This window comes from Grammomys surdaster, unplaced genomic scaffold (genome assembly GCF_004785775.1).
Source record: "Grammomys surdaster isolate TR1022 unplaced genomic scaffold, NIH_TR_1.0 205, whole genome shotgun sequence".
NCBI lineage: Eukaryota > Metazoa > Chordata > Mammalia > Rodentia > Muridae > Grammomys > Grammomys surdaster.
Genome location: NW_021604650.1, coordinates 766,244 through 792,446, shown reverse-complemented (window position 1 = coordinate 792,446; position 26,203 = coordinate 766,244). Strand labels below are relative to the sequence as shown.

At 44.2% G+C, this 26,203-nt stretch overlaps 1 protein-coding gene across 6 annotated transcripts in view; it reads right to left on the bottom strand.

The window, feature by feature from the left end:
• The window catches only part of Mark2 (microtubule affinity regulating kinase 2), a 65,093-nt gene extending 39,094 nt beyond the window's left edge, over positions 1-25,999 (bottom strand). For 3 of the 6 annotated variants that reach the window (XM_028771276.1, XM_028771277.1, XM_028771278.1), the window contains exon 1: positions 25,311-25,999. In XM_028771276.1, coding sequence (XP_028627109.1) covers positions 25,311-25,364 — 54 coding nt within the window. In that variant the 5' untranslated portion in view covers positions 25,365-25,999. The remainder of the gene's footprint in view (positions 1-25,310) is intronic. The other 3 variants (XM_028771273.1, XM_028771275.1, XM_028771274.1) reach the window with 1 other exon arrangement.
• Between the last annotated feature and the right edge of the window lie 204 nt (positions 26,000-26,203).

The following is a 26,203-nucleotide window of genomic DNA, read 5'->3' as shown; positions in this document are numbered from 1 at the left end:
TCAGAATAAGCATCATCCATTCCAAGACAGAAGGAGGGAATGAAAACCAAACCAAATAAAGGAACCTGGTGCTGCCAAACACAAAGGGGCACACTGGAGGGAGATCATGGTATGAAGAGACATTACTCACCACTTGCATCAAAATGGAAGCCAAAAGCTACTCAGGACTGCTTACTACCAAGATAGAAAGCAATGGGACTGGGCATGAAGTATGTACTTGGCCATGTATAGGGCTCTCAGTCTGAGGCACAACATTAAAGAAAAGAATAACTTTTAGCCAAGCAGTGGTGGTGCATGCCTTTAATCCCAGCACTTGGGAGGCAGAGGCAGGCAGATTTCTGAGTTTGAGGCCAGCCTGTTCTACAGAGTGAGTTCCAGGACAGCCAGGGCTACACAGAGAAACCCTGTCTCAAAAAAACAAAAAAGAAAAAAAAAAGAAAAAATAAAGAATAACTTTTAATCTCAGCACTCAGGACACAGAGGCAGGCAGATCTCTGTAAACTCAAGGGCATCCTTGTCTAAATAAATAGCAAGCTCTAGACCAGCCAGGGCTAAATAGTGAGACTGTCTTAAACCCAACCCAACCCACACAAAAAGGAACAAGAAACTTGAGGATGCCAAAGTGCTAATGAGAGATTAGTGGAAACCCTTCATCTCAAGATCAACTCCCATGGCCCAAATACATGTATTTATGGGGGGGGGAACAAGCCATGGATGGCTCCATATCGACGCAAAAGGACTGCCGCCTAATCAACTAGCAGCCATACTCTCTGCCAGCATGCCATCAGTAATTAAGGCCCTGTGCTTACTTTCTCTGGGAATATAAGTACAGAAGAGCAGAGCCCCTATGGACCTAACCCATTATGACAACCTTTTCATTAGCAAGGAAAACACTGCCACAGGCTCTCCAAGGAAGAGTGGCTGCATCACTGAGGAGCACCTCAAGACACCGGTGTATGAGCAGCAGAGAACACTGAGACATAGATGTCTGTGGGAGATGGGTATGGAGAGGGGAGATTTCCTCAAGACAAAGTCAGCTGGATCAGAAAGTCAGTGAAACTTAAAATAGCTTGTGCTTTTCTATTTTAACAAACACAGGTGGGCTCTAAAGATTTTTCTGGGGGGGGGGGGTTTATCAGCTTCTAATACCAATAACTGTATCTTTCTCAGCTAAAGGGACTGCAGTGGTTGATTACACTAAGAAGTTTGCCTCTTTATCCCATGGTAGCATCTTCAAAGAAAAGGTTCTCTTTGTCAAGGTTAGGTTTACAACTAGATAAACCATGTACACTCATGTTCGCTCTATAGCAGTACACACACAGCAAGTACTGTCAATCATAATTATAGCTATCTAGGAGGGCCATGAGCACTGTGGCAAGACCGGCTTCAGTAGACAAACATGAACCAGAGATGGAGCAAATACACACAGGAAGAGCTGACATATTATACAAGGCACCAAGCTAAAGGTCTAGCAAGATGCCCAGAGTTCAACTCCTAGGACTGAACTAGGAAGTCCCCAAATGTATAGTGGCCTGGCACTACCAACTGTGGTGCCCAAAGCTCTTAGTAGTGAAGGCCAAGAGCTGTAAAGAGAGGAGCTGAGTTTGCATCCTATGGACAAAATTACACACAGTTAAGCTGTATACACAAAAGTGTCTTTTTCTTTTTTAGGGTAGGGAGACTGCTTTAAAAAAAAAAAAAAAAGGAAAAAGGAAAAAAAAGAAGGCCACTGTGCCACAGATCAAGGCATTTAAATCTAGAAGTTACAACTGTCCTTGGCCGCGGGGTCCGTGAGATGGGGAGAGACACAGTAGCAAAGGGAAAGCCAGGATCAAGTGAGGACTACGACATGTCCACTGTCTCCAACTGGGCCAAGAGCTAGCTGCCCATGCTGTGCTGGTTTACTCCTGCCACATTTGTGACAGGCCAGAGACAGAAAGAAACAGCTGTGAGCCTGCAACACGCAGCTGCCCAATGAAATGGAGCTAATCCTAAGGGAAGGGCGGGTTAAATAGCTCTTGTCTGAAACAACTGAGGACATATTGCTTGGGTTATTTTTTAGATTTTTGGAATAATTGCACATATAAGAAATAGCTTGGGGACAGGACTGAAATCAAATATGACATTTCATGTTTCTAAAAAAAAAAAAAAATCATTTAGCCAGATCTCATGTAGGCCAGGCTAGTCATAAATTACTATGAAGTCCAGGATAACTTTGATCTTTGAGCCTTCTGCCTTTGCTTTCTAAGTGCTGGAATTACAGATGTGTACCATGACATTGGTTTATACTTAGTGCAAAATGTGCTCAGAATTGAATCCAGGATTTGTGTATGCTAAACAAACACTTGAGATATCTCCAGCATCCCCATTTTAAATTTTCTTTTCTTTCTTTCCTTTTTTTTTTTTTTGGTTTTTCGAGACAGGGTTTCTCTGTATAGCCCTGGCTGTCCTGGAACTCACTCTGTAGACCAGGCCAGCCTCAAACTCTGATGACCCTGATCTTCTGATCCTCTTGTCTCGAGTACTAAAATAAAAGCTTCGAAGATAATTTTACACAAAACTTTTGGTGTGTCTGAATTTTGATCGGATATGAGCTTAGGTTCCTCATTTGTGGAGTCCATCTTACTGCTTAAAAGGGTAAGAGCCCTCGGTGTTCTTGCAAAGGACCCACATTCAGATCCACACCAGGCAGCTCACAAGTCCCTCTAACTCAAGCTCTGGGTGGTCTGTTGCCTTCTGGTCTCCACAGACATCAGCACATACATGGCGTACAAATACAGACACACATTTGCACATAAATAAGAAGTAAATATTTTTTTTTTTTTTTTTTTGGTTTTTCGAGACAGGGTTTCTCTGTATAGCCCGGGCTGTCCTGGAACTCACTCTGTAGACCAGGCTGGCCTCGAACTCAGAAATCCGCCTGCCTCTGCCTCCCGAGTGCTGGGATTAAAGGCGTGCGCCACCACCGCCCGGCAAGAAGTAAATATTTTAAAAAAGATTTGTATCTTTCCTTTTCTAGTTCTTGAGGCATAGTTTCTCTGTCTAGTCAAGGTTGGTTCTGAAACATGACCCTCCTGCCTCTGCCTTGCAGGTACTTCAGATGTACTATGCTTCTCACTTCGGATTGTAAAAATAAAAAATGGTAAGCCTGCACTTTCTTTTCTATGGTTACAACCGAAGTCAGGAGTGAAAGCTCATCACATCCTGTAATGGCTAGCTCAGAAAATGACAGTCATTCTGGACCACCTGGTTTGTGGCATCAGATGGTCTAACATCTCTTGGCCTATGTTCTTCATCTGAGGAGTAGAGAAAATAACAAGACCAGCTACCTCATAGAGTGAGTGGGTTAATGGATGTAAAACAGCTAAATAAGGAAAGTCAGTTTTTAGTAAGTGGAGGTTATTGTAGATGTAGATAAAGACATATAATCTCAGAGGCAAACAACCCAAATGAGTGGGAACGGGTAGGGCGTTGTCAATTCAAGTACTCATCCATTGCTTTCAAACCAAGTTTTCTAACAATCTGGAACAGAGTTCTGTATTTGGAGGACCATCCAGGAGCCACCACTGAGTCACTACTGTCTTCATTAGTAAACAAACCTTTGAAAGTGAAAAGTCTCTATCACCTATACAGACCAATGGTCAAAGAAAAAAATGGCATATTAAGCTTACTTCTAGAACTGACATAAAAGTCATGGACCAGGAATGTAACCCAGCAATAGAATACTCAAAATGTGCCAAACCCTGGTTCAATTCACAGCACACACATAGAACAAACCTTATGTAATTCTGAGAAGTGGATGTGGGGGGACTACTTTGTAGAAAGCTGAGAATTATGGGACTTGCTGAATGATGGGAAATGCAACTACAGTCTTACCACTCGGCTTATAGATGAAAATCAATACTAAACACTTGATTAAAATTTTGTTTTTCAGCTGGGCAGTGGTGGCCCATGCCTTTAATCCCAGCACTTGGGGAGCAGAGGCAGGTGGATTTCTGAGTTCGAGGCCAGCCTGGTCTACAGAGTTCCAGGACAGCCCACCTCTTTGTAGGGTTTCTACAAAGAGAAACCCTGTCTCAAAAAAACAAAAAAACAAAAAACAAAAACACAAAACAAAACAAAAAAATTGTTTTTCAAAATTATTGCAGAGTTGGTGAAGTAGCTCAGCAGTTAAGGGTACCAAGTCTACAGACCTACTTTGATCCTAGTTGTCCTCTGATTCTCACATGTACACACCATAAAATAATTTAAAATTATTCCAACAAGATATGATTCAAAGCAAATAATATTAGTTTAAATTTTTTGCTTGGCCAGATGTGGTATCCATGATGGATACCTTAATCCCAGCACTTGGGAAGCAGAGTCTGGTAGACCTCTGCAAATCTTGGCCAGCCAGGTTTACATACATAGTGAGTTCAAGGATAGCAAGGGCTATGAAAGACCCTGTCTCAAAAATAATAAATAGCTGGGCAGTGGTGGTGCATGCCTTTAATCCCAGCACTTGGGAAGCAGAGGCAGGTGGATTTCTGAGTTCGAGGCCAGCCTGGTCTACAGAGTGAGTTCCAGGACAGCCAGGGCTACACAGAGAAACCCTGTCTCAAAAAAAAAAAAAATCAATCAATCAATCAATCAATCAATCAATCAATAATAAAATAAATAAATAAATAAGACCCAAACAAACTAACAAACAAAAGGAAACAGAGTCTGTCAGTCAAGCTGAAGTTAATCTGAGCACTTGGGAGCTTGGTACATAGTGAGTTTCAAACTAGGTAGAGCTACACTGGGTGAACCTGTCTAGAAAGAAAGAAATATAGGTTAGCTAGGGGTGTAGCTGAGCATGAGTTCAATCCCCAGCACTACAAGAAAAAAAGGAAAGGAATGAGGGAGTCTGAGAGAGAAAAAGGAGAAGGCACAAAGTATGCAGGCTCTGCAGCCCCAAAGAAATCGACAGCTTGGTATGGGGCCTAACTTGACACTGCCAGACTCTAAGTATCTTAGGCAACAAGGCTCTTCAAGGATGAAGGGTGCATGCAGTGCAAGCTTTGCAGTTTTCAGACTGGGAGCTGACCAATAGCCAACATATAAACCTTTAAAAAACCTGTTATAATGAAATTCAAGTAAGCCAAATGATCTTTTTAATGGAATTTTTAAAAGGCCAAATGCTATCCACTCAGAGCAGGAAATAAGCCAACTTTGATCAAAGTCCCCTAGGTCACTGAGAACTGACTTCCTCAGCTAGAATGACAGCAAACTAAGGCAGCAAGTGCCTTCCTGAGGGCAGGTCAGGACTCTGGGAATCACAAACCAAAGGCTTACAAATGAGGTCATTGCAAATCACCAACCAATCAAGGGCAGTGCTGATGAAGCTGGTTTTGGTTATGTTCTCACACTTCTGTCTGGAACGCTCTCCACCCCAAATTCTTCCCTTCACACTGAAAAACTCATGGCATCAAATAGCTTTTGTTCGTTTGGCTTACAGCTTTTCCTATTGATAGCATTAAAATTAAAATAGGCCTTGGGTACAGCTCAATGGTAGAACACTACTTGCCTACCATGTGTAAGGGCCTGGGTTCTAAAATCAACACAAGAAAATGAAAGTGAAAGCGAAAATACTAAACTATGGACTTTTTTAAAGTAAGTTCATAACCTGAATACAATTACAGATGATACTTCTTATGAAAAGTAACTGTATTTTCTTTTTGTGAGTTTTAATGGGGGAAGAGTTGTTTGGTTTGAAACAGGGTCTCTCTACACAGTCCTGGCTAGGCCTATAACTCACTCTGTAGACCTCCAACTCACAGAGATTTGCCTACCTTTGCCTCCCAGAGTGCTGGGATTAAAAGTGTATGCCACCATGCCTGGCCAGTAACTGCATTTTCCAACATACTAAAACCCAGGTGAATTAACTGACCTTTGTTATTTTTTAAGATTTATATGTTTATATATTCAGTGCATTCATGCCTGGTGCCAGAGACCAAAAAAGAGAATGGGATCACCTGAACCAAGCGTTATGGTTGGTTTTGAGCACCATGTGGGTGCTGGGAATCAAACTCAGGTCCTCTGCTAGAGCAATAAAACCTCTAAGCCATCTCTCCAGCAGTAACTATATCAGAATAAAAGCTTCAACATGAAAAAACTGAAAAAAATTACATTTTGAAATCAGCCAGACACAAGACAAGTGTATGAGTTCCATGAGGAATTTAGAATTAATAGGGAATAAAAGAGAAATAAGGGTTGCCAGAGCTGGAGGAGTTGCAGTAGGGTGTTATTAATAGTTAATTAGTATAGACTCCATTTCAGATGATGAAAAAGTTCTGGAAATCATAGCAAGGCTTATATAACAATGTGATTACTTTAATGGCACAAGACTAAATAAAAACAATTATCAAGTCGGGCAGTGGTGTCAGGAGGCACAGGCAGGCCGTTATCTGTGAGTTTGAGGCCAGCCTGATCTACTGAGTGAGTTCTAGGACAGCCAGGGATACACAAAGAAACTCTGTCTCAAACTAATCAAACAAAAATTATCAAAATAGGAGCTAGAGCGATTGCTCAACAGCTAAAAACACTGCCTGCCCTTCCAGAGGATGAGGTTAGTTCTAGCACCTGTATTGTGACTCAAAACTGTCTGAAACTATAGTCCCAGAGGATCAGACACCCTCTGCGGGGCTGTATGGGGACCAGGCACACACATGGGTATTGACATTTATGCAGACAACCCCACACATAAAATGTTTAAAAATTTAATTATCAAAATAAATTTGTTATATTTTTTACCATAGTAAGAGAGGTATGGAAGCACAAGGTCATAAGAAAATCTCAGGACAGCATAACTGAGAAACAGTCTGTAAAAGAGCATTCTTTCAAAGAGTCATGGCTGGGGCGAGAAAGACGGCTCACAGTGTAAAGGGCTTGCTGCTCTAGAGTGAAGAGCATATAGCTCTGATACCCAGAACCCACACAAGTGCCATGTAGATGTGGCAGCCCACCTGTAACCTCAGTGCATGAGAGGCAGAAATGGAATCCCCAGAGCAAGCTGTCTAGCTAGACACAGAAGCCAGGCATGATGGAGGCAGAAACAGGAGGAACCCTACAGCTAGATACCCATGCCCCAGGAAGAGACCAACCATGTTTCACAGAAGGTATACAGCTCCTGAGGAACAACACAAAGTTCACCTCTGGGCTCCACACACTCACCCCAATACAACATGTATTTACATGATGTACATATGTACACATGCACCCCACACATATACCCAAACCCTACAAATGTACACATAAAGAAAAAAGTTTAAATGAAATAAGCTCGAGTTCGAGGCCAGCCTGGTCTACAGAGTGAGTTCCAGGACAGCCAGGACTACACAGAGAAACCCTGACTCAAAAAACCAAAAAAAAAAAAAAAGGAAAAAAAAAAAAAGAAGCTCATTATAAGTCAACAGAAATAATTTATTTTTAATAAAAGTATATTTCCTGAACTCTAACTGAATTTGTACCTCAGAAGTGTACTTGAAGAACTGACATGCAATCAACACCCACAGGCCAGAGGCAAGGCTGGTGCTACTGAGCAGTTAAGTGCTTGCTTCTCTGGCATGTGTAAAGTCCTGGGTCTAATCTCCAGCACCAAAAAAGGCCCCAAACCAAAATCTTTGCAACAGCATAAAGGGTAAGGGTAGGAACTGATTATAACATACAAAAGACAGAAAGACTAAGTTCTGACACATTGCTATGCAGAAGGGTGATTAATATTGAATCCTATAAATCAAATGGCCAGTAGGAGTTGAATGTTCCCATCACAGAGAAATAACAAATGTTTGAGATGGACAACCAAAAATATCCTGAACAGATCATTACATAATATATGTGCTAAAATACACTCTACTCGCCGGGCGGTGGTGGCGCATGCCTTTAATCCTAGCACTTGGGAGGCAGAGGCAGGCGGATTTCTGAGTTCGAGAGTTCAAGGCTAGCCTGGTCTACAGAGTGAGTTCCAGGACAGCCAGGGCTACACAGAGAAACCCTGTCTCGGAAGAAAAAAACAAAACAAAACAAAACACTCTACCGTATAAATATGCAAATTATTTTGGAGGCAGGGTCCTGCTATGTAGCCTAGTCTGGCCTCCATGGCAATCCCCTTGCCTTAACCTTCCCCATATTAGGATTACTGGCATGCACTACCACACCTAGCTAATACACACAAATTTTTGTTCAATGTCCTATATTATTAAAATATACCTTTAAAGAATTTTTAGAGTTATTTTTGTGGTACATACCTTTAGTCCCAGCACTTAGGAGGCAGAAATAGGTGGATCTTGGAGTTTGAGGCCAAGCTGGTCTACAGAATGAGTTCCAGGACAGCTAGGACTACACAGAGAAACCTTGTCTCAAAAAAAATTATATATATATATATGTATATAAATTTATATGCACGCATGTAGCCCATATGGGGGTAAATGCACATGAGTGCAGGTGCCAGAGACTAGAGGTGTGAGAACCCTGGACCTGTAGTGATGATATGTGGTTGTAAGCTACTCAACATGGATGCTAGGAACTGAATTTAGGTCCTTTACAAGAGCAGCACAAGTTCTTACCCAGTAAGTCATCGTCTCTCCAACCTCTACAAATGTAAAAGTTTAAGGACCGGGGATATGGAGTACTTGGCTAACACATACAAAGCCCCGGCACATAGACCCTTTCCCAAGAGGAGACTGTGAAGGAGCTGTAACTCAGTAATCGATACAGCAGTTATTTTTACATAGGAGGCTCTGAGCTCATATCCCCAGGACAATTACAACAACATCAAAAAACTCTACTTCAATCCCCTGCCTAAGCCTCCTCCTATGTTAAGACCACAGGCCCAAGCCACCTCTTCAGGTAAAACAGATCATTTTTTATCAAGTATTATTCATTCACTCAAAATAACAATAAACCCAGTACATGTTTATACAATCTATTCTTTTTAGGGAAACATCATGTTTTCCAAAACAACTGAAATTTGATTAAAAGTGTTGCTTTTAATATATCTGCCTCAATGGCAGACCGGTGCCTTCTTATATCTACTCTGCAGTCAGTGTTTCAAACTATTTTACGAAATGTACAGGGAAATTCAATTTCATATAGACATGTAGATGGAAAACAAGAATTCAGCAGCCTTCCAAACACTGGAGCTTTAAAATGGCCCAGCTGCTACAATGCTTGTCACTGGGTCTGACATGCTGAGCTCAAGGCCTGAAGCAGCCTCTGTAAATGGGGAAGGAGAGAACCAACCCCTGCAGGTGGTCCTGTATCCTGCATCCCCAAACCACTCCCACACACATGTACACACACTCATACAATCACAATGTAGAATCCAAAACTACTGATGAATGAAACTTCTGCACACATCTAAGCTAAAAATCATGTTATCCTGCACTTCTTTTACAACTGGTAATTTAGAAAAGTCTTATACTAAATTGTGTAGAATTTCCAAATGCTAATAGTTGACAACAACAAAAAAATTTACATTAACTTTAGTGTCAATCTCATCAAAATAATCTGACTGATACAAATTTTCCAAAATTCCTTTTTGTTCTTTATGAAGTTGGGTCTAAGTATATAGCCCTGGCTAGTCTGAAATATGCTTGTAGATTAGTCTAGCCTCCACCCTGGGACCCACTTTTCCTTCTTTCTTTTTTAAAGATTTACCTATAGCCAGGAGGTAATGTCAAACACACCTTGCATCCCAGCACTAGGGAGGCAAAGGTAGGTGAATCTCTGTGAGTTCAAGGTCAACCTGGTGTACAGACTGACTCTAGAACAGCCAAGACTACACAGAGAAACTGTTTCAAGAAACTAAAAAAGAGCAAAACAGGTATGTGTGTGTCTGTGTAAATATGTGCCACACTCGTGTCGGCACCATCAGAAGACAAAGATCCCGAGGATTCCCTAGAGCTCTAAGATGTCCAATACGGGTGCCAGGAACCTAACTCAAGTCCTCAGAAAGAGCACCAAGTGTTCATAACTGCTGAGCCATCTCTGCAGCACTCCCACCTCATTTATTTTTCAAAAAAGTAAGCTTTTATTTCTATGTTTCTCAAATTAAGCTCACTTTGGAGGGATTTGTTAAAGAAACCAAAGTCCCATGTCCTCATCTGACTCCTCTGATTCTTTCTTGGTCTTGGCTGGGCTAGCCTGGGCTGCAGCTGCAGCAGCAATAACACCATAAGTGCAGATGAATCAGACAATAAGGCTTTGACCTTTCCAACAAGTGGGAAGGGGAACTCTGTCTCCACCAGGACACTTGTATCCACTGATGACACAGTGTGGCACTGACACAGGCAGGTAACCAACCCAGCACCCCAAATTTTAATTTCTGCTTGAAAACCTGACAAGCTTATTTTGTTCATTTCTTACAAAAAAACCAAAAAACTTTCCACTAAATTTCTAAGAATGGATAACCAGTTTGTTCATCAGTTATTATTTCAAATTCAAATGACTCATGGAGCTGGTCTAGCTCCATCAAACATGTGCCTTTCTATCATAAGAGAGCATAGAACAGTAATGCTTTATGGATACTTTGCATTTAATTTAAGAATATGAGAGACATTATTATTATTACTGCTTGCTTTTCTACAAGATCTTTCTATGTTTGGTTAAGTTGACTCAAAAATATCCTGAGCAGATTACATTAACATATAGCATATATTAAAGTACACTCTACCATATAAACATACCCTCCAAATATTCTTTCGGAGGCATGGTCTTGCTAGCCTAGCCTCCATGGCAATCCTGCTGCCTAACCATCCACATGCTAGGATTGCAGGGAAGCACTACCCAGCCAGCTAATACACACATGCTCATATTCAATTATCTTGCATTTATCCAATGAAATATATACTTTAAAAGATTTTAAAAATCATTTAATTATATGTCTGTATGTCAGTATATGTATATGAGTGCAGGTGCCAGACAAGGCCAGAAGTGTAGGATCCCTAGGAGCAGGAGCTATATTGCACTTAGTTGTGAGTGAGCTGACTATCCTGGAACTCACTCTGTTTCTCACTCTATGCTGGGATTAAAGGTGATGGTTCTGCTTCTTGAGTGCTGAGATTAAAGGAACATGCCACCATACCCAGCAAAGGGACCTCTATTAATGGCTGAAAGAATGAAAAATCACTAGTTGTCAGCCCTTCATCCAGACCACTCTTATATGCAGATGGCTGTTCCCCCTGTGGAAACTCTGAAGCTGAATCGAGGACCCTGACCACTGGCAGTCTGATGCTACTTGAACTCTTAGTGGTCTTCCCTTCCACTGCTTTTACACCATCAGTGTGAATGGAGACCAAACTGTTCAAAGGTAGTTTATGAGACTCAAAAAGTCAAAAGTCATTGGGTATGGTAGCACATGCCTTTATCCCCAGCACCAGAGTGGTAAAGGCAGGTGGATCTCTGAGTTCAAGGACAGCCCGGCCTATATAGTGAGCCCCAGGCCAGACATGGCTACAGAGTAAGACCCTATCTCAAAAAAGAAAACAAAAACAAAGTTCCTCACCCTTTGAATACATAGCACTGCTGTGTGTGCTGCTGAGTAAGACACAGGAGAAACTCCTCTGTGACAGCCTGTGAGTGCTGATGGAATACCTGAGCCCTCTGTACATCTGCTTGTGTGTTAGGTGAAAGAAAAACTGCAAATACAGAGCCACAGAGAGCTCAGCTAAAGGATGCAAGTTCTGTGCACGGCACTGCGACTCCAGTTCCAGGAGGCCTAATGCCTCTAAGGATACCTGCACTCAAGTGCATATACCCACACATACACACAATTCTAAAATAATCAAAATAAAATTCTTAAAATTCTGTAAACAAGACATTAACCCTGGTCTTTGAGTATAAAACTAGTTCTTGCTAACTCCAGTGATATTAGAAGCAGTGCTGCCCTGAGCTCTACTGACTTTTCACCCACTATTCTAGGCAGCAGTAAGTCTCTTAGTTACAGAGGTGCCTGTCCACTCAATGCAAAGTAATCACTTATTCTATACCATACTGGGTTTTAGGAACTTTTTTGGTGAGAGGAGGTGATTCAAGACAAGTTTTTTCTGTATCCCTGGCTATTTAGGAACGTGCTCTGTAGACCAGACTGGCCTCCAACTCAGAGATCTACCTGCCTCTGCTTCCCAAGTACTGTGTTCAAAGGTCTGCACAACTACATACAGAATTTTTTCATCTCTTCTTTGAAAATCTGAAGAATTTGGCTTTTAAAGCTCACAGAATGTAGACTTACTATTTAATCTCTTATTTTAAACTCTGAAGGGCTGACCTTGTACCTTACCTGGTACCATAATACTATACTAAAATATTCTATCACATAAAACACTCTATTAATGCTTACAAACTGAAGACTGCTTCATTATTGTTTTTCTTCATTGTAATTCTTTATTTGTTTATGTTAAGAAAGGGTCTCATGTATCTCAGGCTCAAGTCAAACTGACTCTATACCCAAGGATGACTCAACTCCTGTCTCTACCTCCCAGGAGCTGAGGCTGCAGGCATAACCCACTGCTATCTGGTTTACAGAATGCTGGGACTCAAACCTGGGACTTTGTGCATGCTTAAAGCACTCTACCAAGTCAGTTACTTCCTCTGATCCTGGATATCTTTTCTCTTCCAATATTTTTAAACAAACGTTACATACATGGATAGGTTGAATCAGCAAGTTTTCTAATTTCATTTTTATTTGTTTTTGCCCACTAAGACATCTCATTGACCCAAATTTTATTTTTTTAAGCCAATGATTTATCCTTGAGTATAGAAGAAACATAAATGTTTATCTATTTTAGGATAAAGAAGAATGAAATGCTAAAATAAATTAGAAATTAAAAGGTCTAAATTAGAACTTTTTCCAAATGTCATTACAAGTAAGTTTCACAAACTACTTTTTCTTGTTGTTTCCTTAGGTGTCAAGAAAATGTAGCTTCTAAAACAATGACTTATCCGGGAATAGTCAAGTTAATAAATGATGGGAAGCATAACTAAGCTGGATTAATAAAGATGCAACTGGAGTTCGAAGAACAGACTGAGTTCGTTATTGAAAACTCCATATTTGCACCTGAAACTACTACTCTGAAAAATTCTTGAAAACACAAGAATACAGAAATTTACTTCTCATGAACCATCAGTGAAGAGTCATCATACATCATTCAGCCCTTGGAAGACAGCTCTGCCACACTAGTGAGGAGATGAGAATGAAGAATTCAGGGGCTGGGGAGATGGTTCAGTGGGCTAGACCAGTTGTCATGGAAGCCTGAGGACCTGATTTCAGATCCTCAGCAGCCATGTAAAAACCAGGCACAGCCACACATGCTTACCCTAGTATTACAGGGTACAGAGACAGGCAGATCCCAAGAGTTTGCTGGCCAGCCAGCCTAACCAAAGCATCAGGACTTCAGATGAGACCTTGTCTCAAGGAAGTAAGGCAGAGTGACAGAGCCAAACATCTAGTGTTCACTGGCCTTCACCCATATTCATGCTACACATCAAGACACATACACACACACACTAAAAGAAAAAAAAAAATCAGGTAGTGATGGCACATGCCTTTAATCTCAGCATTCCAAGTTCAAAGCCAGCCTGGTCTACAGAACAAGTTCCAGGACATCCAAAGCTATACAAAGAAACCCTGACTGGAAAAACAATCAAAAAAAATTTTAATACTGAGTTCATATTTCAATAAAAGTAATTTTGACCTGAAGGGCTCTAGGTAACACTTAGGACTTCCAAACCATAGTGAAAACCAAACTTAACATTGCATTACTCAAACTTAATAAGCACTACCCCAGAACGGCCTCTATCTAAACTTACAGCATTCTTGACAGGTCAGAGGGAAAAGCTAAGAATTGGCTTAGGACTTTGTCACCAAGGAAACTAAGATGCACTCTCTAAAGTGGTCAGCTCTACAAGACTGGCTTTACTAAGGAAGGGAGCTCCAAAGGCATATAAAAAGAACTTGTTTTTCTGTTCTGGTTTCTTTAAAAAACTAAAAAATATTATAAGAATATGGTTTCACTTTAATCCCAGGTGTGGGATAGGGGGTTGTTTCAGACTGTCCACAGCACTGACTATGATTTGCCTCGTTCTCTAGCAGGGATGTGATTTTGCCTGCAGATACTTTCTGCGATTATGTGATTGTGTGCGTGGTGTTTGGAATTCTGGTGGGGTGTTGTTTGGCAGGTTGTTGTTGGTTGCAGTTTGTTAAGTAGTCTTGTGCAAAGAAGAAACAAGAAGAAATTAGATATCCTGATGGCAAAGATCAAATCTGCCCCCAAGGAACTCACCGCTCCTAATTAGTAGATAATCTCACCCCCTTTCTGACCCGATTCAGCCATCTCTTTCCTTCCCTCTCTGTCCTTTTTTCTCTCTTATCTAATGTTAGGGGGTTGAAAGAGTGGAAGAAAAAAAAAGGGTGAAGAAGGGTGGAAGAAAGAAGCCACGAAGTAGCAAACAACCAACTACATTTTTCTTTTTCATTTTACTTACTTTTCTCCTATGAAACAGGATCTCTATATAGCCCAAACTGGTCTTGATTTCCCAACCATCTGCAGGAGCCTCCAAGTGCTGGGATTACAGATGCACACCACTAACACCTGGCCTTCTTCCCATTGTTTGTGTTTGGTTTTTTGTTTTTTGTTTTGTTCTTTTGGTTTGTTTCTTGAGACAGTCTCTTGCTATGTATCCCTCAATCCCCCTGCCTCAGGTTCTGAACTGCTAGTATTAGAGGTGTGATATGATGCCCAGCAGGGACTTGTTTCTTTGAGCAGCAAATCCAGGGCTGGGCATGTGGCTCACAGTTACTGTGTGTTGTGAATGCTCAAGGCCTTGGGTGGGATCCCCAGTACCAGAACTATAAAAAAACAGACCTTTAACTATGCAGAAATCAAAGCAAATAGACAGAGGGCAGGAGTGGGTGGGTCTGGGATTCAACAAAATCTCTTTCCTGGGCTAGTGAGACAGCTCAATGTCGAGAGGTGTTTGTGACCAAAACTAACAACCTGAGTTAGATCTCCAGAACCATGGTGAAAGAAGAGAACTGACTCTTCAAAGTTGTCCTCTGATCTACACTAGCACTGTAGCATGTATGCATGTCCCCACACACATTAAACTCTATGGTTGGAGAGATGGCTCAGTAATTAAGAGCACTGAGTGCTCTTCCAGAGGACTCAGGTTCAATTCCCAATAGCTTATAACCATCTGTAACTCTGGTCCTAAGGGATCCAAAGCTTCTTCTGGCCTCTGAGGATATCAGGCACAAAAGTAATGCAGTTACCCATGCAGACAAACACCAGTAAACATAAAATAAAATTACACAGATATATACTCACACACAACAATAACAGAAGAGGTGGTGTAGCACATCTATAATCCTAACATAAAAGGCTGAGGCCAGAGAGGATCAAAGACAGCTTGTGGTACATAGACTAGCCTGAAAGGAAACAAAAGCCTTTCTTCAGAGAGGTAAACGGGTAAAGAAGAGTGGGACAAGGAGACGAAAGCCTAAGATGGCAGGAACATGGGTGGACACAGTAAAGCAGAGTTCAAACACACCAAACAAGAAAATCAATAGTAATGTGACAAGCTGGTAGAGGGTGGGAAGGAAGAGGAAACATAGGGAAGAGCTGCTGATGAGCTCTGAAGCTATACTGTTACCTTCCTTCCTGGCCAGGCTACAGAGTAAAAATCCCAGCAACTCACTTTCTATTCTGACAGAGCATTCAGGCTCCAGAGACACTATAAAACTGATAAACAAGGAACCAATGTAGACCACAATCTCAGCCTAAGACTCCCAAGTCCACACTCACAGGCTGCACCTCTTCATCCATTTTGAAAGGGGAGGTAACAAGAATCTGCCCTTGAAGGCTGCTCTGCTGAGGAAAAAGGAACCCTCAATTGCCTGCTAAGGACAGCTTTCTCTAATAGCCAAAGGGTCAACACTCAGCACACAGAGAAAGGGACAGTGGTGAAGGAAAGCTAGAGGATTAGACCTTGGGTGTGAAAGAGTATATGCCCTCTAATACTGGAATCTCAATTCTAGTGTAACTTTGGGCTGGCCTTTCAGTCATTAATAAGCCTGCACATTCACCAACAATATTGATGACACAGAAATATGGACAGGTAGTCAGTAGTAATTTTAATTAAAAAAAATTAGCAATTATTGAAGCTTAAACAAACAAACACCCCAAGAGGTGGAGAAGGGGAAGAAAGAGCTGCAGGGCATGGGGGATTAATCACACAGGGTTTCTTTGTAGCCCTGGCCTGGAATTCACTGTGGAGTAGGCTGGCCTCCAAGTCAGGATCCACCTGCCTCTGCTACCAAGGATTAAACGTGTGTATCACCACTGCCTGGCATATTTTCTACCAATTCTAACTTTTTTGGTTTTTTTTTTTTTTATTTTTTTTTTTTTTTTTTTTTTTTGGTTTTTCGAGACGGGGGTTTTTCTGTGTAGCCCTGGCTGTCCTGGAACTCACAAATCCGCCTGCCTCTGCCTCCCAAGTGCTGGAATTAAAGGCGTGCGCCACCACCGCCTGGCTTGTTTTGTTTTTTTTTAATTAGCTGTCTGAAATTATTTAATTAGCTGTCATGTACATTTTTTTAAAAAAAGTGTGTGTGTGTGTGTGTGTGTGCACAAAGAGGCCAGAAGATGGTGTCTCATCCCCTGGAACTGGAGTTACAAGTAGCTGTGAAACACCTGATGCTAAGAACTGAACTCAGAAAGAAAAGCAAAAACAAAAAACCACACCTATGGGACAGTGGTCGCTGGGAAGGCCAGGGAGAACAAGATTTCTTTAACCAATGGCAGCGAAATACTAGCATGCATCCCTTCTGCTCACTTAGAGCTGTGAGTTCCTCAGAGAAACATACTTAGTTGTTCAGCTGGAACAGTAGTTACGACCCCCAAACACCCTTCTAGAACTTTACATGCACCCATGGCTTACAAACCTCCCTACAAGATAGCTGCTTTGTGTTGTTTTTTGAGACAGGATCTTGTTATATGGCACAAGATGGCTTTTAGCTTGCTTTGGTTTTTTTGGTTTTTGGCTTTTTTTTTGTTTGTTTGTTTTTTCGAGACAGGGTTTCTCTGTATAGCCCTGGCTGTCCTGGAACTGTAGACCAGGCTGGCCTCGAACTCAGAAATCCACCTCTGCCTCCCAAGTGCTGGGATTAAAGGCATGCGCCACCACCGCCTGGCTAGGAGTATACTTCCTATGACTAGAGAATCAGTCATTTTTAACATCTGTGGAGGGCTGAATTGTAGGTCCTAATATGCAGGAGGCCCTGGGTTCAATCCCTAGCAAGGAAAAGGAGAGTGGAAAGAAGGGAGAGAGAGGAGGAAAAGAAAGAAAAGAGAAAGTGAGAGAGCTCAACACTACTAAGCAACAACCCACAAGTGGCCCCAAACACTACATGGAATGACAGTGGAGGTGAGGTGGGAAGAGATGGCACAAAGGAAAGGTACTGAAGGTGGGAGGAAGACTATGGACAAACAATTCTCAGAACAAACAGGTCACTACAGCATAACAGAAGCAGCCAGCTCCTAGACTGGAGCTATCTACAAGTAGCTTAAATCAAATCACCAAACTTCCATACATCGGATTTTCTGCTTCTGAGGAGATTGGGAAACATTCCTGCTCCACCTCCCAGTACTAGTTACTAAGTCTTAGAACTTGGCTCAGTCTACTCCCCGAGAAAGACTCCCTAAAACATTCAAACAACTGATCATTCTAAGAAGGCAAACTATGGCTAAGTACCTTTATGTTGCCAAAGACCAAAAGCTGTGCCCCTCTAATCCTCCTGGAAGCCTGGGGCAGCTGCATCACAGGGCACACTCAGAGTTCAAGGTCACTGAGTTTAATGTCTACATCACAGGAGCCAGGACTCAGGATTCCCAATTCTCTTCCACACTCCAAAAGGAGAACCAACCACAGAGCCTCAACCCTTCCTTTTGACAAATGAGTAGGAAGGGGGCCCACGAAAAGAAATTGTACCTTAGAGCTTCCAAGAAAGTACATAAAACAGACCAGTTGATTTGAAGATCAGCATGGGGTGCAGAAAGAGCCCCCTTTCAGAAGAGGAGATCCAATTCCCATACTCATTTGGGCACTTGTAGAGGGTGGGAGGTTGTTTACAGAGGTCAGACAAACTCAACAGCTCATTTAGTCTACAGGAGGCAGACCTCTGCGCTGCCAATTTCCCAGAGAGGACAAGGGAAGATAGGCTGGCCTTGTGCAAAACCAGCTTGACTGGTTCTACTGTGCAGCCCAGCGCCTGCTCCACCTACCTCACATGGAGAAAGAAAAGGCCAGAAGGGTGGCTAGGAGCAGTCACTGAATACACCTCTTTCCTCTCTTTCTCCATGTCTACCTCACCTACCTGCCCCAAGGACCCAAGCCAGTACGAGCATCCAACTCCACCTGTCCTACTAAACCCTGTGCCTTACCCTTGGTTTCACAAGTCTAAATTTAATGATTTTGTACACCACTCTGTTAGTGAGAATATCTCAAAGTAGAAGTGAGTACAAACCCAAAGACAAGACACTTGTGGAAGAACCTACAGACAGCATGCCAGATGAAGACATACAGATCAAGGGATACACACCCCAAAAGGAGGAGGTGGGGCACTGAGCACAGCAAGAAAAAGAGAAGCCCTCTCTTTCTGAGAGATAACTGGAAACCAAGAGACCAGATTTTCTTGGTATTGTTTCAAAATTGGTGGTCCCATCCCAATCTAAGAGCAACAGCAGGGGCTGGAGAGATGGCTCAGGTTAAAAGCACATACTGCTCTTCCCGAGAACCTGGGCTGACTCCCATCACAGCTGCCTGTAACCATGTGGTTGGTAGTGCATGCCTCTATTCCAGCACTCTGGAGGCAGAGGCAGTTGGATCTGAGTTCCAGGCCAACAGCCAGAACTACATACAAATAAACAAGCAAACAAGCAAAAGGGGGTTGGGGGAGGAAGAGATGGCTCAGAAGTTAAGAGCACTTGCTGCTCTTTCAGAGGACCGAGGATCCAATGCCCTCTTCTGACCTTTTCAGGTACCAGGCATACAGGTGGGAGACAAACACACAGGTGGACGCATATACACATAAAATAATAGGAAAACTGTAAAGTCCCCACCAGAAAGAAGACCTTATTAAAATACTAATAATTTTTGTTTTCGTTTGAGACAGAGTCTCTCTGTGTTGTCCTGGCTGTTCTAGAACTTGCTATGTAGACCAGGCTGGCCTCAAACTCACAAAGATACACCTACCTCCACTGGCACTGAAGGTGTGTGCTACCATGCCTGGATATAATAATTTTTTTAATAAAAGAACAGCTGGGTGGTGGTGGTGCACACCTTTATTCCAGCACTTGAGAGGCAGTGGCAGGCGGATCTCTATGAGTTTGAAACCAGCCTGGTAGCCGGGCGGTGGTGGCACATGCCTTTAATCCCAGCACTTGGGAGGCAGAGGCAGGTGGATTTCTGAGTTCGAGGCCAGCCTGGTCTACAGAGTGAGTTCTAGGACAGCCAGGGCTACACAGAGAAACCCTGTCTCGAAAAACCAAAAAAAAAAAAAAAAGAAACCAGCCTGGTCTACAGAGTGAGTTCCAAGACAGTCAAGTCTACACAGAGAAACCATGTCTCAAAAAACAAAGGAACAAACAAATAAGTAAATAAGTAACAATGGTATTCAGTGGCTTATCCCAAAAAGTTGTGGTGGGGGCAGTGACATTCTGCTGGGTTAAGCAGGGTATAGCCTGCAGCCTCCTGTGCCAGCATGGGAAAAGGGTGAGTTCCTCCCCCAGGAGGTTTGTAAAGGCTTATTCTTTCTTGTGCTAAAACAGAAGGGGAAAGCACGTAGCTAACACTTCAGTGACTCATGCTCATGTTTGATGAAGGCTGGGAGAAAGCCTGGAGAACCCAAGCTTCAAGTGCAAAACGACAAATACTGGAATCTCCCATCCAGAGAAGGAACTCAGCAACCTATCCTGTTTGTCATCTTGCTGAGATTCCAAGGAAGGGCCAGGTTGAAACACCATCCTTCCCATCCTTTGCTTTGACGGCAGCAGCAACACAGGTAGAAGGGAACAAAGCAAGCCCTCCACACATACTCCTCAGCACAGAGGCCAGGCAGCTGGGTCCACAACTTAACCAAGCAGAGGGAAGCAGCTGAGCCTGGGCCTGGGTACAAAAGGAACCTTGATCAGGCAGCCTAAGGGAAGGAAGATGACCAGGCAGCCTCTTGGCCCTTTCTATCTGCTGAAGTACCACATCCCAACCCATTAATGGGCTTCAAAGTGCTGCTGGGGGGAGTCCATTTAGCACAGACACTATCATGGGGCCAAAGGTGGTACTCAGCCCCCAACCCACTTGTCAATAATGTGCCACAAAGTCTGAGGCCTGAATGCATTCTAAACATAAAATATTCATTCAAGTCAACATAATACATATGTAGGGCCATTGCAGAAGCTCCTAGGGGAAGAGAAATGCCAGTTAGGTAGCTAAGTGCTCCATGAGAAACAATTCATGAAGAAGGCCTGGGGCTAGTCCTAGTCAAATGCCCTCTGAGAATCTGGCTGTTCTTCCAAAGGGAGACAGTCTAGCCAGAGAAATGCTGAGTCCTGAGAGACCTCACCGTACAAATCTATCAGGCAAACAAAATTCTCCACTCTTTCTACCTCCTTTTTTTTTTGTTTTGTTTTGTTTTTGTTTTTCAAGATAAGGTTTCTCTGTGTAGCCCTGGCTGTCCTGGAACTCACTCTGTAAACCAGGCTGGCCTCGAACTCAGAAATCCGCCTGCCTCTGCCTCCCAAGTGCTGGGATCTTTCTACCTCATTAAGTATCAACTAGGCTAAGACATGTATGCCCAAGATTCTCAGCCCAAACTATGGTCACAGTCTAAAAGATGCAGCTATCCCTATGCAAACTTGATTTCAATCCAAAGTAGGCCAACTTTCAACCCCTTACTTGTACCATCTGTTTAGTTAGTTCCCCAAATTCTCAGAATGGGGAGAAGCATTATTATAATTCACTATACAATTACTTTTAAGGTCAAAGGGTACAGTGTCACTGTCATGTTTCAGAGAGACATTACTCTAACAACCCTCATATAGAATCTCTAAGGCCTCTGTGAGGTCTGACATTCACTCACATCCACACACCGAAGGCAGGAGCCCCACCTCATCATCAAGTCAAATCACAGAAACCCACATCATCAAAAATTAAGTATTCAGACCAGTGTAGACTAAAAGGAAACTCGAATCTCACAATGTGTCTATGGAATGGCTTAATTCTTCTACCAAACCCATTCTCACATTCACCTTAATGGAAAGCAAACCTTCAGCCTGTGCACGCTGGGCAAATGCTACACCACTAAGTTACATCTACAGTCCTTTTACCTTGGATCTTGAGAGAAGAGTCTCACTAAGTTGCTGGCCTTGAATTTATCCTGTAGCTCAGACAGAACTTGGACCTGAGCCTGCCTCAGCTCCAGTGTACCCAGAGTTCCGAAACCACACAACTGCTGGGTATGAGGCTTTTGTTGCTGCCCTGCCGTCATCCTTATCATTATCACCACCACCACCTTTATTTAGTGTGTGAGAGAGAGCGAGTGAGTGAGAACAGGCAAGAGCAAGAGAGCAAGAGAGCGAGAGCAAGCATGTGTGGATAGAAGTATCTTGCCAGAGTGAGTTCACCAAGTATGTGAATCTCAGGGATCCAACTCAGGTTATCAGGCTTGGTGGCAGGTGCCCTCACCCATTAAGCCATTTTGTCAGCCCTCAGCAGTATGTTTTTATAGGACTCTATATCTTAGATTTGCCTTCTTCTTCAATCTTCCAAACTCCTCTTTGAGAATATATTCTGCCCACTCTCTAGAAGGGTTGGGGGCAGCACTGTCATTTGACTGATGGGTAGCAAAGGCTCCAGTTTCCTATCGGATACTCTGTTTCCAGGGTCTGAAGCTATGTGTCCCCTCCCCCAGAAGTTAGGGAAAGCTCTAGCCTGGGGCAGGTGAACTCTGGAAGTTCTACCCTTCTCCACACTTGATTATTAAGGCTGCTGCTGGCTGGAAGACAAATAGTCATCTTGTTGATTGCTTTCAAGGCTGCCAAGCCTCCAGGCCAGCAGAGCTATTTGGAAAAGCAGCTCACAGAAAGCTCAGCTCACAGACTTAAGAAACCCCCCCCCCCCCAAACCACTAGCCCCAGGTCAGAATCCTACAAAAGGAAGCCATCTCTGGTGAAAATGCACATCTGAAATCAGGTGTCACCAAAATTATCTTCAAGACAGACCTTGGCTTTCTTTTATCTACTTTCACTGTTAGAAGCAGAGTTGACAGCAAACAGGCAATCTTCTGCAACATAAGGTTTATTTTTATGCTTCAACATGTTCTGTATGTTTCAGAAGTGATCAAAGAGCTCCTAGAAACAGCTTATCAGCCACAATCTTAAAGAAAGGGAGAAAAGGAACAGGAAGAGATTGGAAACATCCATGAACGTTTGCTTACTTATTCTCTGGTAAAACCAGTATAAATAATTTAAATCTAAATAAGGTGGAGGTGGAGAGGGACCTGCCCAGCCGAATTCTTTGCTTTTTATTTCCTAACACTGAGGTAACTGCAATGACTGGGCTTCCACAATGGCTTTACTATTTGCAATGGGACTGAGGAGAAGGTTTCAGTTTCAACTTGGTAGCCAGGTCTATTCTAAAGAAGGTGGATGTTGAGGAGCTAGCTAACTCTTGTTTATTGGGTTTTTTTTCTAAAGCATACAGGGTTGGGCTGTGGAGTATAGAGCACTTGTCTATCAAGAGCAAGGCACTGAGCAAATCTTCAGCAACACAAGAAACAAAGAGAAACAGCTAGGGACCTGTAAGAGGCGTGCATGAAGTTGACAGTGCAAGTGGAGAATCAGGAACTGACTCTACGCAGCTCAGTTCATGCAGACTAGAAACAGAGCATTCAGGAGGCGCAGAATGACAAGGCAGCCTCTGCTGACAAGGCAGCCTCTACTCTGGACTGAGTGATCACAGAGCAGCTCACGTGCCACACTGGCCACTGACTACCACTCTCCTGAAATCAGTGTCCATGTGCCAAGCCTCAACTCCATGATCCAGTACTGTGTGAAGTACATCTGAGCACACAGAATAAAAGAGCAAGCAGACCAATAATGCATTTACACTCAGTAAACAGCCAAAGAAACCACACCGAGGCCACTCTCTCTGCCTAACACAATGCTCCACAACCTCTCTGGGGAACAGGCAGCTCAACCACTCCCCAAATGCCTGAAGGTGCCAGTCAGTCACTTGGCCTCCTTCTCCCTGCTCATAATCAAATCTGGGAAAGTTCTCCAGTTAATCGAGGTCTGGCTACTGAAAGAAAGGTAGGAGAAAAGGGATGTACAGAACAGCCTCAAAACAGCCTAGACAAAGTGTTTCCCAAAGGAGAGACACAGCTGGCAGGCAAGGGACTGTCCAACACAGACCAAGCTCCTCAGTTCCCAAAGTTCTCTGTCCCAGGCAGGACTAGCTGCCAGGCCCAGGCATGAAATAAATCAACCACCCCTCCCTCTCAACCCCCTGCTCTGCCCCAACAGCAAACAGTCCATAGGTATTATGGGTCCATCAGGACAGAAAACTTTGTCCTGATGCCTTTAGCTCTGATGTGCCCAGATACAGACAGCAAGAGAGTAACAAAGCAGAAAAGTACAGGAAAGGAAAAAGAGAGAAAGAGGGCTTTTGGAAGGAGGAAGTTGATGCTAAGCAAATACAGCAGCAGCCTAGCCTACCTGGCTACAAAGAAAACAGGGAACAAGAGGGAAACACAAAGGGTGCTAATGAGTAAAGTATGCTCCTTTCCAACACGTTTGTGTCCAGTAAAATTCACCCAGAAACATGTGACAGGCAAGGGACTGCCCAAACGGCAGACAGCAAGGAACACTAGACACAGAGAAACGAAGGAGAGAAGTGTAAAGTGGATGCTTTGGCTCAGAGGTGAGAGGATGACACAGAAAAGGAAAAAGCTTGGGTGACAAAAAAGCAGTGACTACTAGGATGAAAGGGCAAGCACAGGGCCCAGTGGCTAACTCGCAGCATAAGTAGCTAGCATACACCCCAGGAATGGCAAAGGCTGGCCAATAGAAAGGGAATGGACAGCACATACAAGGTGTAAACAGACAGTAAGGGGAATAGGAGACCCACTGGGACAGGAAAGGCAGAACTGACTAAGGAGGTATAGTAAGAAAGATGGGGGAAGGTTGAGCAATAGGAAGTAGCAAACAAGGAGGAAGATACTACGATGCGATGAGAAGTGACAAACACCAGTTTGGAAAGACAGTATCTGAATTTGTGTTGCAGTGTAAGTAGGCAGTAAAGCAGGGACTGATACAGCTGATTCAGCCGGCAAAAGACTGAGCAACAGGTTATGTTAATACGGCTAGCCTAAAACACTGTCTTTCCCACGGCAGAGTGAAAGCCCAGGGATAATCTGGAAGAGTATTCAGACAGGAGGCCCAGGGACTTAAGTGCCAAACCCCAGGGGGAAGAGAACAGGAGCGATCCAAAGACTCTGAAGGGAGCGGTGACTGGAACCCCAAAGGCAACCTGTGGGAAAACTATGCGCATGACAGCTGTATGGGAAACACGGAAGCGACACATGCCAGTGCCAGGAGCTTGGGAGCTCCTGCCGAAAAGAAGGGAAAGTGATTAGCAAAGAGTAGGCGAACGATTTGGAAAGGTGACGAGGGTGGAGCTGGTGGGTTGCAAGCAACAGGGGGAGCCCAATTTGGAACGGGAAAGGAGGACAGAAAAAGCTAGTGAAGTAAAAGGGGATAGGGACTGAGAACACACTCCGAGGCGCGGACTCTTGAGGGAGAAAACCGAGGATTGAGAGAGCCGGTGCGGGAAGGGGGGGTACAAAGCTAGAAAGAGGTGGACAACAATCCGCGGCAAATCGCGGGGTGTTATTCGAGGAGCAGGAAGGTGGCTGCCTTTAGCGTGGGTGGAGGAAGACCAGAAAGGCCCCTGAGAGAAAAGGAAAGAGAAGGGGAAGCTGGGGAGATAGCACGGAAGAGCGCAGGAGGGCGGTGAGAGGCGAGGGGCGTTTGGCAGAGATACAAGTGTGCAGCTCAGTCAGGACAAGGTGGGTCCCAGGTCAGGACTCGGAAGAGGGATGTGCAGGGCTGGAACCCGGGGCCAGATGACAGCCTAGGCTTGCAGAAGAAAGCAGGAGCACGAGGAGAGCAGAAGGAGGGAGCCTCCGTAAGGTGCAGGGGCCCAGCCACAGAATTAGGGGAGCCCTGAGGGCTCCTTACCTGCTCCGTGTCCCTTTCGTTCAGCGTGGGTAGGGGGGTCCGAGCGCTGGACATGGCGCCGGTATCTCAGGGGAGGGAACAGAGAAGCTTGGAGGAAGGGAGGAAAGGGAAGGCTAGGAGCCCGGCCGGGCGGGGCTTCTCACAGCAGCAGCACCCGCTGCATGGGCCCCGGCCGGGGGTGCGGGGAGGCCGGGCGATGGCTCACGCCAGCCCGGTGATGCGCCGCTCGGGCTAGGCCTCGCCGGCTCCGAGCGGCTACGGACCGCACCCCCCCGACCCCCGGCTGGGTTGTGCCGCCTTTCGGCCCGGCCGCGCCGCTCCGCCTACTCTCAACCGCCGCAGCCGGCCGCCTGCCTCGCTCCTCCCCTGCCCTCAGCCGCACTGCTCCGCGCCCGACACACAGGCAGCCGCCGCCGGACCTGCTGCTCCCAACATGGCCGCCACCACCGCCAGCCCTCGGCTCTTTCCGCCGGTAAGAGCCGGAAACATCCGAAACAAATAGGAACGGGAGGGGGAAGAGCCTTTTCCTCTCGGCCCAGACTGTGGGTGAATTCCGGAAACTACCGAAGAAGGTAATCCCCGAGGACGCGCGCACCTCCTAGATTCCGAAGACCAAGCTTCGGCTCTGTTTACGGAAATCCACGAAGAGACTCTCCGCTCCTCCAGAGCCAACTAGCAGCCACGCCTACCGGCCTTTCTCCGCCCACTTGGAGCAGGCTTTCGGCAGTTTCCGGAAACAGCCGAAGAAGCTCCGCGTGTGCTAAACCGGCCACGCCCCCGTTCCTTCGCTCCTCCGAAAGCGGTAGTCAGCCATTTCCGGCAACACCCGAGAGCTGCCGAGGTTAAGAGTCTATCTCTTCGCTTCTTTCCGTCAGTTTTCGTTTATTTTCAAA